Genomic DNA, 12,613 nt, shown 5'->3' on the forward strand with positions numbered 1-12,613 from the left:
AAAGATAAAACACACCGAGTCTGGTAGGAGGGGAGGGGAAGTGATCTAGCCGAGACCCACACCCCTAGCAGGCAACCTAGAGACGGAAGGGCTTATCACAAGCATGGGGATCTTCCCTAAGGAGCAAGGGGTTCACACCCCACACTGAGCACCCCAGCCCTGGGGTCCAGCACTGGGAAGACAAGCTCCCTTGGCTGATTTTTAAAACCAGTGGGGCTTACCAGAGGGCTGTATGAAACTGAGACTCTGCTCTTAAAGGGTGCAAGCACAGTCTTGCTTGCAGAGGCAGCAGATTGAAAAGTGCCTGGAACCCTGACCTGCCTGCCAAGACTGCACCAGCACAGTCTCCCAGCCTGCACTGGGCTGCAGCTCTAGCACCCCCCACAGAGGTGGCAACCACCACTGCACCACGGGAGAAGACGCAGCATGCACTGGGCCCTGGCTGTAGCCCTTCCGGCTCCAGCCCCACCTTCTGCCAAGGCAGCAGCCCCAGAAAGTCCCGGGAGAAGTCCCCACCTATGCTGGGTTCCAGTTCTAGCCCCCTACTCCCCTCCCCAGATCCAGCCCATCCCTCCAAGGCAACGGCCCCAGCACACCCTAGAAAAAGTCCCGGCCTACACTCACTTCAGAAGCAGCTCTCCCACCAAAGCCACTGGGCACACACAGACTGCATACAGATGTTCTCACATAAGGACACACCTTAAAGGATGGGATAGGTAATTGTTTCACCTAATTTCATAGAGACAAAAAGAGAAAGTAAGACAAAATGAGAAGATAGAGGAATATGTTCCAAATGAACGAACAACATAAAATCCCAGGGAAGAACCCTCATGAAACAGAAACAAGTAATTTACCTGATAAAAGAGTTCAAAACAATGGTCTTAAGAGAGCTCACCGAACACGGGAAAAGAATAGAGGAAGATAGTGAGAACTTCAACAAAGAATTAGAAAATATGAAAAAGAACCAATCAGAACTGAAGAACGCAATAACTGAAATGAAAACTACAGGGGAAGGAATCAACAACAGAGTAGATGATATAGAAGTATGCATGAGCAACCTGGAAGACAGAATAGTGAAAATCACCAAGAACTAAGAAAATATAGGAAGGGAAAAAAAAACTCACTGGTAAAGGCAAATATATAGTATAGCCAGTGGATCAATCACTTTAAAAAGCTAGTATGAAGGTTAAAAAACAAAACATTGTAAAGTCAACTATAACTACAATAAACAGTTAAGGGATATACATAAATATGTAAAATATCCAAAACATAAAACGTGGGGGGAGGGGGTGTGAAAAAATGTAGACCTTTCCAAGTGCAATTGAACTTAAATGACTATCAGTTTAAAACAAATAGATATATGGACATATAAATATAGATATAGATATAGAAATGTCATATATATGAACTGCACGGCAGCCACAAACCAAAAACCTACAATAGATACACAAAAACAAAGAGACAGGAGCCCAAATATAACACTAAAGAAGATCATCAGATCAAAAGGAAAGGGACTAAAAGAAGAAGTAAAGAACAGAGAAGAACTACAAAAACAACCAGAAAACAAGTAACAAAATGGCAATAAGTACTGTACATATCTATCAATAAGCACTTTAACTGTAAATGGACTAAATGCTCTAATCGAAAGACACAGTGTGGTTGAATGGATAAAAAAAAACCAAGACCCATCTATATGCTGCCTACAAGAGACTCACTTCAGAGCTAAAGACACACACAGACTGAAAGTGAAGGGATGGAAAAAGATATTACATGCATAAAAATTAAAAGAAAGCTGGAGTAGCAATACTCATATCAGACAAAATAGACTTTAAAACAAAGTCTATAACAAAAGACAAGGAAGGGCATTATATAATGATAAAAGGGTCAATCCAAGAAGAGGATATAACGTTCATAAACATATATGCACCTAACATAGGATCACCTAAATATATAAAGCAAGTATTAACAGACATAAAGGGAGAAATTGCCAGTAATACAATAATATTAGGGAACTTTATTCCCTACTTACATCAATGGAAAGATCATCCAGACAGAAAATCAATTAGAAAACAGTGGCTTTAAATGACATATTAGACCAAATGGACTTAAAAGCTATCTACAGGACACAAACACAGCAGAATATACATTCTTTTCAAGTGTTCATGGAACATTCTCCAGGATAGATCACATGCCAGGCCATAAAACAAATCTCAATAAATGTTAAAAGATTGAAAAGATATCAAGCATCTTTTCTGACCACAACAGTATAAAACTAGAGATCAATTATAGTAAGAAAACTGGAAATAAAACAAACACATGGAAACTAAACAACATCTAAACTAAACTAAAAAAATCAATGGGTCAACAAAGAAATCGAAGAATCAGTACCTTCAGAGGGTCACTGGAGATGAAAATGATCAAGCAGGGAATATCAACATTAAATACTCACTTCCTAATTCTCAAGGAAAATACGCTTTATCAATGAATTAGAATTTTAAACACAAATGGCACCCTTTTCTCACACATAATCTGAAGAAAGGTCTACAATTTAAGGAAAGGTATGAAACTAGAATTCATAATAACACTCAAACGTATAAAAATGTATTCGGTATTAACCATCAAACAACAGTTTATCTCCCTAATAATAACACAGAATACTATGTCCTAAAGGAGTTCTAGTAAGTTCAGTTTTGAGGAGTATGACCTCACATGCTAGAGGAGTGACTAGCAGAGTAACTAACCACAGGCAGGGTCCTCACGAATGAAAAGAACAGCACACCATGGTTTATAAAGAAATCCAGCCAACGGTAATGTTATATGAAATTCACCTACCTGTAAATCTAATAGAAATTGAAGTACTTGCCAAGCCAGACAACAAACTCCAAAAATAAATAAATAAAAGGATGTTCTTTTAAAACTACTTAAGAAACACTTTCCACCAGGCAAAGATTTCCCTTGGTGCTAGACTGACCATGTGTGACCATTATGCCAGGCATAATCCTCTCACTTCTCCAGGCATATGATTTTGGAATTAATACAAGTAGGGCCAAGGATGGAAAAAGGACCCTAACACTCAAAACGTATTTTACTTCCATCCTCAAGTTTATCCCATGGTTACCTGTCAAATTTCCACACTTGTTTTGTACCAAGGGTCAAATTTTCTTTGAACCCTTGAAAGAAGTCCATGCTTATATAGGTCAAATGCAGCAGCCCTGAATGCCCTTCCTTTGAGCCATTACTCAGGGCCTGAAAATTACAAAGATCCTTAAGACTCCTAAAAGCTTTAACAAAGTCTTTGAGAACAATTTACATCAGGTCATTGACCAACCCAAAGATCCTGAGTAGGGCTCAAACGGGGAAATGTAAAAATAATTTAGGGTATTAAAGATGTTTAGTTTACCACTAAATAATTACAGAAGATCTTCAGTAGCTCAGGGGACCCAGCATGTAATTTCTTCCCAAGAAGGAAACTACAGGTCCAAACAAACATCAATTAATGACATAAAGCACTTATCAAGTCATCTCTTATTATTTCCACTAGTGGAGTATAACAGGAGTATTGAAAATTCCAAATTGAAAATCCACTGATAATTCGAAAATTGTTTAAAAGATTTATCTTCTTAATGATGTTTTGATTAGGCTACCACTCAAATTATTTTGAATTCCCAAACACAACAGCTAACAGTTGATACACAGCAGACTGACAGGAAAATTCTGAGCCTAAAAATTAGCTGATGTGAGCCACAAGTAGAAAATAAAAATGTAACTTTAAAATCAGTGAGAAAGCAGCTTTCTGACACCCCAGAGAGAGCAGATTATTAATCACAGTCCACATTTGCCTGTTCGTAAGATTATCGGGATGATAAAGAACACGGATTACTAGGTGACAAAGTTCATGTAAATATACATAAGACAAAGGTAAGCACAGAATAAGCACAGAACAGGCAAAAGAGAATGAAAGGGCGAGGCAATTCCAAAACCACATTTTTTTGGCTGGTGGTTTTAAGCAATTTTGGTAATAAGACTACTTTATTTGTTTTAAACTTTGACAAGGAAAGAAATAAAGACTATATAGTTAGTGAGCATGGTTCCATCTTTTAAAAAGAATAGATAGATGCTTAGAAAGTGCCTTTCAGTGAAAGTGGAGAATATTTAAAGGATAAATATTAATCCCACTTAAGACCAAATATTTTTAAATTCCACAGAAATGTTTCTATTTATTTTCAGAATTCATGCAGCCAACACCAACAAACTTCTTGAAGAAACAAAGGGGAAATGTCCAGGTTTTGGTATTTGGCTCATTATTTATGTACTGTTAATGCTTATTTCTTGTTTTTACCTCAGGATCCAAGTTTCTGAAAACATACATTCTTGTCTTCTCCATCATTGCAAACAAATCAGGATTATCTTTGGCCCACTTCATATCCCAGACATCTTTTCGCTCCAATTTTAACAACTCGCCAATAACTTGCTGTCCTGTGCTGTCTGTTACCCGAGCATCCAAGTCAAAGAAGGTCAGAACTCCTGAGATGTCTATGATAGCAAGACGACTACAAATAATGAAATTGGAGAAGGGGGAAAAAAACTGTAAAAGTACTATCTGCGTTCATGAATATAATTACTTATCACCATTCTTCAAAATAAGTTCATCAGAACCCGGGAATGAGGTAGAAATGGCTTTAAATAAATAACTGGCTTTAAACTAACATTTATAAATTTGATAGAAGACATGGGCTGCTTTCCATTTTGCTTCCTTGTGAAAAAAGTATCCAAAGGATTAAAGCAACTGGTATGCAGATAATTTTTTTTTAATTACACTAGAGTTTCTATATTTTGCCCAATGAGAGAAAACATCTAGACACAGTATAGTAAATATAATATTTAAATACAAATATACTATAGTAAAACCACACTGAACTGTAAAGACAAGTTTAAAACAAACACAAGTCTTTGCATTTATTACATAAATACAACAATCCTAATGGATGACTTCTAAGTCTAACATGTATGTGAGGAAAGTTTTCAGACTTACCTGGAGTTGCAATTCAAGGATAACTGGTAGGCTCGACAATTAAGGGAGTATTTTTGAATCAAACCAACATTAGGAAGACTGTATCTCTGAATGGTGCCAGATTCACGACTCTACAGAAAGTATTTTTGATTACTAAAGTATATTTACCATAATGATATTAAATCACAACTACAGGTCTCTCTATATGTTCATACATTTGTTTCAAAACCAAAGTGATGGTGTCATAGTGAATTCTCAGTTCTGATCCTGATCGTGTTCTGAGTACAAATTTACCTCATAATTTAATTAAAACCTTTTTAAAGTGGCTGAAGGTGATCTAATTTTTTTTCACGTAATATTCAAGAAAGAAGTCAGAAACCTAGCTCTTTAATAATACATAAAGTCTTACATCACAAGGAAGATGTATCTAGGGTTATTTACAGTTGTCTACGTTAACATTCAGGGTACATTAAAGGCTAAAATATAAAGCACTTATTGAACTAAATTTCATATACGTGAAAAATCAATATAAGATCACCATAGGAAACAGCTGTTACTGAAAGTCTATGTTTTTATCCTATAGCCATCTATGTGATACCAGTTTGTGGCAAAGGGAGATGATCAGAAAGCAGTGATACAATGAGTATTAGTTTAAATGTGCTTAAAAATAAAACAGAATATAAGTTTCTATGCAACTCTGTGCAAGCCTTAAGGCTGACAGATCAACAGTTAGAGCAACAGACAGGAGAGAGCTGTGATTTTCAAACCCTGCTGTGCCTCCGGCCATAGCCACGGGGAAAAAAGCAGAAGGCTGCACTCAGCCCATCATTCCCTATCCCCTTTCTAATGGGAGCAGCTCTGCCCTCCCAGCATGCTTCTCCACAGAGGCCTAACAGAAAGGCTGGGGAGGGCAAGAGAGTGGTGAGGAGGGCAGATATTTTTTAATGTACAAAAAGGAGGTATAGGCTTTAAAAGATTATACTGAAGTACCCAATAAGATTTTGTTTTTGAAAGAGTGGGTCCTGTGGCTTTAAAAGTTTGAAAAAGGCAAGGTTCTAAAAGCTGTTTATATTTCAACAATGGAAAGTTTTAAACGCAGAAGATACCTTTTCCATTAAAATTTTTGGCTGATATTAAAACTATTTGAGTGTTTCTTATAGGTAGACTCTCATTTAGGAATTAAGTCAATTTTTGTGACTGATCTGACTTGCATGTTTTTTTAATTTTTCCTGCAAATGTCAGAAACACAACTAACACAACCAAAACCCTGCTGTATAGCAAAGAATCTAAAAAGAAAACCTGACCTGACTGTAAGACAAACTGTCTTAAAACATATACCAAATTTATTTGGTGAGGAAAAATGAATACTATGTTCTTAAGATTTTTTCGCCCATAAACTTAGCTAATGTCTAAAGAATGTAACTAGAACTGGAAATATACACACGCAAGGATCTATTTACATAATTCGAATTTAATGACTCTACCAGCATTACTATATTAAACATTTATTTCTAAAATTAATATTTTCAAATGTCAGAGCTCAAGAAAAGGCACAACCACATTGATACATTGATTTTATTTGAAAAATTCAGCAAAAATTTGCCACAGCATTCTTTATTTTACTGGCTACCAAGCACACTACCTCTTCATTCTAATTCTTATGGAAGCAGCTGAGCCAAAGCACTTTCTCCAATATGAAAAAGCAGGCCACACAGAGGAGGAAACTTTCCAAGACCTACTACCACCATCCATCTGCTCCACATCTGCCAACCTTTATAGGGCTCATTCAACCCAGCCTCAAACTCTCCCCAGCTGGCCATGATTCTACCACTTTCACAAAGTTATTTTTGGCAAATGATTAACAGTTTGTGAGGCAATCTTTAAAACTTTCTTATTTCTTTTGTTGGACCTAGTAAAACTTGAGGTGCCCGCAAGATGATATCCAAATCCAAAACATGTTGCTTTATTCTATTTTTAACAAGTTAAGCGATTATTATTCATAGAATAAGTTTTTCTTTTAACAACTTACCACAATCAATGTCTTATCAGATGCAGTTATGGCACAAATTGGATCCCTTGTGCCCTAAAATAAATCAGCATTACTCTTTAACAAATATTCATTGACTGGCTAATCTGGTACAAGGTAGTATACAATTCACTAAGAAGAATACCGTAACTATATATTTATTAACTTAACCAACATTTACTTACTGAGCACCTACTATATGCCAGACATTGAACTAAGCACTGGAGATACTCGGATAAAATCTTTGCCCTCGGGGATTACTCAGAAGTCTACTGGGAAAGACAGTGGAACCAACACCTAATGACAGTACAGTATGATCACAGTAGAGGTAAACCACAGGAGTTATAAGTGCACAGAGGGAAGAGCATAAACTTATACCAAAATGGGAAGAGAGACAAAAACTCGAGCTTAGCTGTAGAAGATGAACATTCAGCAAAAGGACCAGCGCGTGCCAGAATAAAGAAGGGGGCAGATGGCATGGCACTGCTACAACCTGGATGGATTATTTTTTTAAGCCAGTCTCAAAAGATGACATGCTATTACATGCTGTATGACTCCATTCGTAAAACATTCTCAGAGTGACAAAACTATAGAGATGGAAACAGATGAGTGATTGCCAGAGGACAAGGATGGGGGTGGAGAGTGGGTGTGAAAATGAAGAAGTAGCACGAGGCGATTCCTTTATGGTGATGAAGTTACATAAAACTACATTTAAAAGTAGTGAAAACTGAATAGGAATTGGGTCGTAGTCTAGTTCACAGCATCATTACCAATGTCAATTCCCTGATTTTGATATTACACTATAGTTATGTAAGATGTCACCATTGAGGGAAGCTGGGTAAAGAGGCTCTATGTGCTATTTTTGCAACTTCCTGTGGGCCTATGATCATGTCAAAATAAACTTTTTTTCAAAATCAAAAGAAGAAAAAAACGGATCTAGAAAAATTTGAATTAGAATAGAAATTTTTCAAAGAATTACTAGAGTAAAATGCTATTCGTTGGAAACAAATTATTTTCAGGTCTCAAAATAAAATTACAGTATTTCCACATCTATGGATATTAACATTTGCTGGCAGTAATAAAATCACTTACTTGAATGGCTTTACTATAATCAAGCACACCATCCACTGATCCAGAAGGAGTATCATCTACATGATAAATTCTGGAAAAAAAAAAATTTTAATTTCAATGATAGCATAAGTAAGGTTTATACTATTTCATGATCTCTAGAACAATTAAAGGATTGGATGACACCGAAGAATACTGTTATTTAATATTACTGTCCTGATTATTTTAAAGAGTTCTTGACACAGCTCAATCTTACAAAGGCAGAAACTACCTACCATGTGTTTACTAGTTATGCAAGTGCCGTGCTCCTGAGAGCTATGCCAAAAATATATTTGGACACTGAATCATATATTTCCAGTGAATTTCGGTAGAAGCCCCGAGAGATATCTTCCCTTACTCCCCCAATGAACATCGGTCAGGAACAACTTCTAAAGCATCAAGTTTCTCTGTTGTTTCTCCATGATTTCCCTTCTAACGATATGCTTAATAAAGGTAAAACGTAAGTGCATTTGGGAAGCTCTAACTAATGGAATTCTTGTTCTGAAGTAAAGGACCCTCCCCTATGCCTACTGTGTTATGAAGATGCACCACTTCTGGTGTACCATCTCTCGGATACCTTCACTCTAACACTTATTCACACCACAGTATTGCTGCTAGTTTCCTTGTCTCTCCCACTAGACGGTGATTTTCCTAGAGGCAAAGACTACATCTCCAGTGCCTGCCACACACACATTGTCAGGCGCTCTATAATGTCTGCTGAAGAAAACATTAAAATGAATGGAGGTGAACAGAGAAGACACATCATTGAGTAGCTATGAGGCCCTGGGCAAGTTATTTAACTTCTCTGAGCCTCAATTTCTTCATCTGTAAAAGAAGGCTAGCAATTCCCCCTTTGCAGGATTTTTGAGAGGCATAAATAAAACGATGCTTGTAAAGCACACATGCACAGAGCCTGACACATAAAAGGAGTTCAAGACATTGCAGCTGTGATATAATCACAGGAAAATTAAGCCATTTTCCATCTTTAAAATATCATGAAATTTTATCATTGTTAAATTGAAGTCATATTTGTACTTTTACCAATATAATAAGGGATCAAATGTTAAATAAATTTAAAGAAATGTATTAAAAACAGAAAGGTATACTAATTTAGAGGTACCATGTTTCTGCTTTCTAATACATTTTTATTAAGTACATACAGTCAATATTTCTACTTAGTTATCACAAAATATAAGTCAAAGGTTAGAATAGGAGGTCTCTCAAGAGATCATTTGACCCAAATCCCTTTCTTAAAACAAGTAGGGTACTACAAGAAAGGCCAATCTGAGGAAAGTGGCTCAGAGCCAGATAAACCTGGCATTGTGTCCCATCTCCTTTTATCAGCTGGGAACCTCTGGCAAATAATTTACGCTGTGTGTCTCAGTTTCCTCTCTGTGAAACAGGAATAATACGAGTACTGACTAGACTTCCCAGTGTCTGGCACACAAGAAGTAGTACTCCATCGACGCTGGTTCCTATCAGCGTCACCAACGGTATTTTACAGATGACGAGACTGAAGTTCAGAGAGAACTGGCCCAAAGTCATTAAAACTAGGAAGTATACAGAAATATAAGGAAATGGTGCCTTCTTTATTTAAACAGAAGCCAGAATCTCTTTAGCTGGTTCACAGAGCACAGTCACTCCATGGAGAGGCTAGACTATTCTGCCCCAACCTTGTCCTAAGATCCACCTTCTCCCCACAGACCGCAGGTCTCTTGTTATTAGCGCTAGTAACAAAGAGGCCAAAGGTTCTTCCCACTGGGTCTTTCAGAACTACAGAGAATACAAGATATAGTATTTTTCCACTTCTTTTTTTTCCTGCTTCCACATGAATTCAGGTATCCAAAATACTTTTACTGGGGTTATATCACCTACCTTAGTACACGAGTGAGTCTTAAAGGGAAGGGAAGATTGCATTAAGATCTCAAGTATGTGTGAAGGAAAATGATTTGAAAAAAGCAACCTGAGATTTCTGACATGACTTCCCGCTGCCCACCACCACCAACACAGGCCTGTGCCCTCATTAACAATCATTAGGTTAAAATTACTCAACCAAATGCTTTGCTTAAAGCCTTAGGATAACAACAAAAGGGCAGCAAACATGGAATATCACTAACAGAGACAATATAACTTACGAAACACAGTAAATGCACTGCTATACTTATTAGAAAGAATCCCTCCAGCCTGCCTCCTAATTTCTCCACGTGGTAGAGTCATCGTTACCCCCAGTTATCAGAAATAGTTCCAACCCCAAAACCCCTGGAATCTAGGGCAAGAGAAAGAAGGCAAGTGACCGATTCTCCCCACCTAGAGACCTCCTCCATATCTGTGTCTAAGGACCTGCCTCTCCTGTGATGATTATGATACTAGAATCACCCCACCATCCTGGAAAGACCTCTACCTCTAACCCATAGGAATTAAGTATTGGGTAGACAATCATATGTCAGCGCAGCATTATAACTCGAATACGGCAAGAGTAGATAAGTGAGAACAGCCATCCCTTATGAAAACATAGGTTTCCAGTCTTTAACTCTAAAGGCTTTTCTTTTGTTACACCATGCTACCTCTCTTTTATTCTGATAAATTTAAACACATAAATCTGCAAGATATTCAAATTAATGGAAAATTATTTCTAGTAATCAAAACAATTTACAGTTCTCAAGCATGACAATTTGTAAATAGCTACGTCCGGTTTAAATGTGATATGGCTGAGCTACTAAAAAATGTTCATCAAAAGATATACCTTTCTCTCCCTTCTTTTCGAGACCGGGTGATCTGATTAATTTCCAGTGCTGTGAGCTTCTTTGCCACACGATACTGCCAGGTATAAAATGCTTCTTTTGAAGCTGCTATCACATGGGTTTTGGTCATTGTAACAAACAATGGTACTATTAAAAAGAACATTAAGGCAATTGGGTTACAATTAGACAGAACCACAAAATGTGCTGCAAAAGACTTCTGTGCTCACTGGGTCCAGCCTCGCATCTTATAGACAATATACCCTAAAAACAGTCTGAGAACTCAGAAGAGTCAAAAGTTTGTAGGACCATACAGGAATATCAACTCAAAACGAATCAGACATAAGTATAGAACTCTTAGAAGAAAACTTATGTGTAAATCTATGGGACATTGGGTTAGGCAATGATTTCTTAAATATGACACCAAAACCACAAGCAAGAAAAGAAAAAGTAGATAAACTGGACTTCATCAAAATTAAAAACATTTGTGCTTCAAATGACACCAGCAAAAAAGTGAAAACACAATCCACAAATGGAAGAAAATATTTGAAAATCATATACATGATAGGGAATTACATCTAGAATGTATAAAGAACTCTTGTAACTCAATAATAAAAAGACAAAGAGCACAATTTAAAATTGGGCAAAGCATCTGAGCAGACATTTTTCCAATGAAGATATACAAATGGCTACTAAGCAAATGAAAAGATGCTCAACATTATTAGCCACCAGGCAAATCAAAATCACAATGAGATAACATTTCACACCTACTAGCATGGCTAGAATCAAGAAGTCAGACAATAATGAGTATTTGCAAAAAAAATGCGGAGAAATGGTAGGAATGTAAAGTGGTGCATCCACTTTGAAAAACAGCTCGGTAGTTCTTCAAAATGTTAAATATATCAATAGAATTACCACATGCCCTAGCAATTCCACTCCTAGGTATATACCCAAGAGAAATGAAAACATATGTCTACACAAAAACTCATACACAGGGGTCTCCCTGGTGGCGCAGTGGTTGGGAGTCCGCCTGCCGATTCAGGGGACACGGGTTCGTGCCCCGGACAGGGAGGATCCCACGTGCCGCAGAGCGGCTGGGCCCGTGAGCCATGGCCGCTGAGCCTGCGCGTCCGGAGCCTGTGCTCCGCAACCGGAGAGGCAGCGGCAGTGAGAGGCCCGCGTACAGCAAAAACAAACAAACAAAAAAAAAACAAAAACAAAAAAAACTCATACACAAATATTAATAACAGCATTCATAAGAGTCAAAAAAATAGAAACAGCCCAAATGGATAAATAAAATCCCACTCCTTCCTCCCATCCCCACTACCATTACTGCTTGGTTCAGGCCTTTATCCTTCCCTCTGATCTCATATGTGTTATATTTCCTCATTAATTTAGAAAATGAAATTCTCCAAATTTAGGAATATAGTCTCTTAAACATTTTTTTCATCTGTTCCATTTCTTAGAGAATATTTAATTAAATTCCTACTGTGTACCCTTTGATGAAGTAGTCTCATCAAATCCATCTTACAGATACAGAGGATTAAAGATGTAACATAACTTGCCCAAGGTCACAAACAAAATAAACAATATAAAATTAAACACACACATTCACAAAAAAATAGAAAAACAAAAAACTCTTTCATAAAAGATCATTTTAGTAGCTAATTTCTAAATTCACAATTAAAATGGTACAAAACATACTGCTCTATTCAAAACTACTGTACAAAG

The 12,613-nt window shown here is 37.2% G+C and overlaps 1 protein-coding gene across 3 annotated transcripts in view; it reads right to left on the reverse strand.

Annotated features, from left to right (window-relative positions):
- WDR35 (WD repeat domain 35) overlaps positions 1-12,613 on the reverse strand; it is a 61,050-nt gene that overhangs the window by 18,674 nt on the left and 29,763 nt on the right. For 2 of the 3 annotated variants that reach the window (XM_024747821.1, XM_024747819.1), the window contains 5 exons: positions 10,888-11,032; positions 8,130-8,199; positions 7,041-7,094; positions 5,033-5,142; positions 4,340-4,550 (listed from right to left, as the gene is read on the reverse strand). In XM_024747821.1, the coding sequence (XP_024603589.1) occupies positions 4,340-4,550; positions 5,033-5,142; positions 7,041-7,094; positions 8,130-8,199; positions 10,888-11,032 (590 nt within the window). The remainder of the gene's footprint in view (positions 1-4,339; positions 4,551-5,032; positions 5,143-7,040; positions 7,095-8,129; positions 8,200-10,887; positions 11,033-12,613) is intronic. The other variant, XM_024747820.1, reaches the window with a different exon arrangement.

This window comes from Neophocaena asiaeorientalis, unplaced genomic scaffold (assembly GCF_003031525.2).
Source record: "Neophocaena asiaeorientalis asiaeorientalis breed wild unplaced genomic scaffold, Neophocaena_asiaeorientalis_V1.1 scaffold84, whole genome shotgun sequence".
Classification (NCBI taxonomy): Eukaryota; Metazoa; Chordata; class Mammalia; order Artiodactyla; family Phocoenidae; genus Neophocaena; species Neophocaena asiaeorientalis.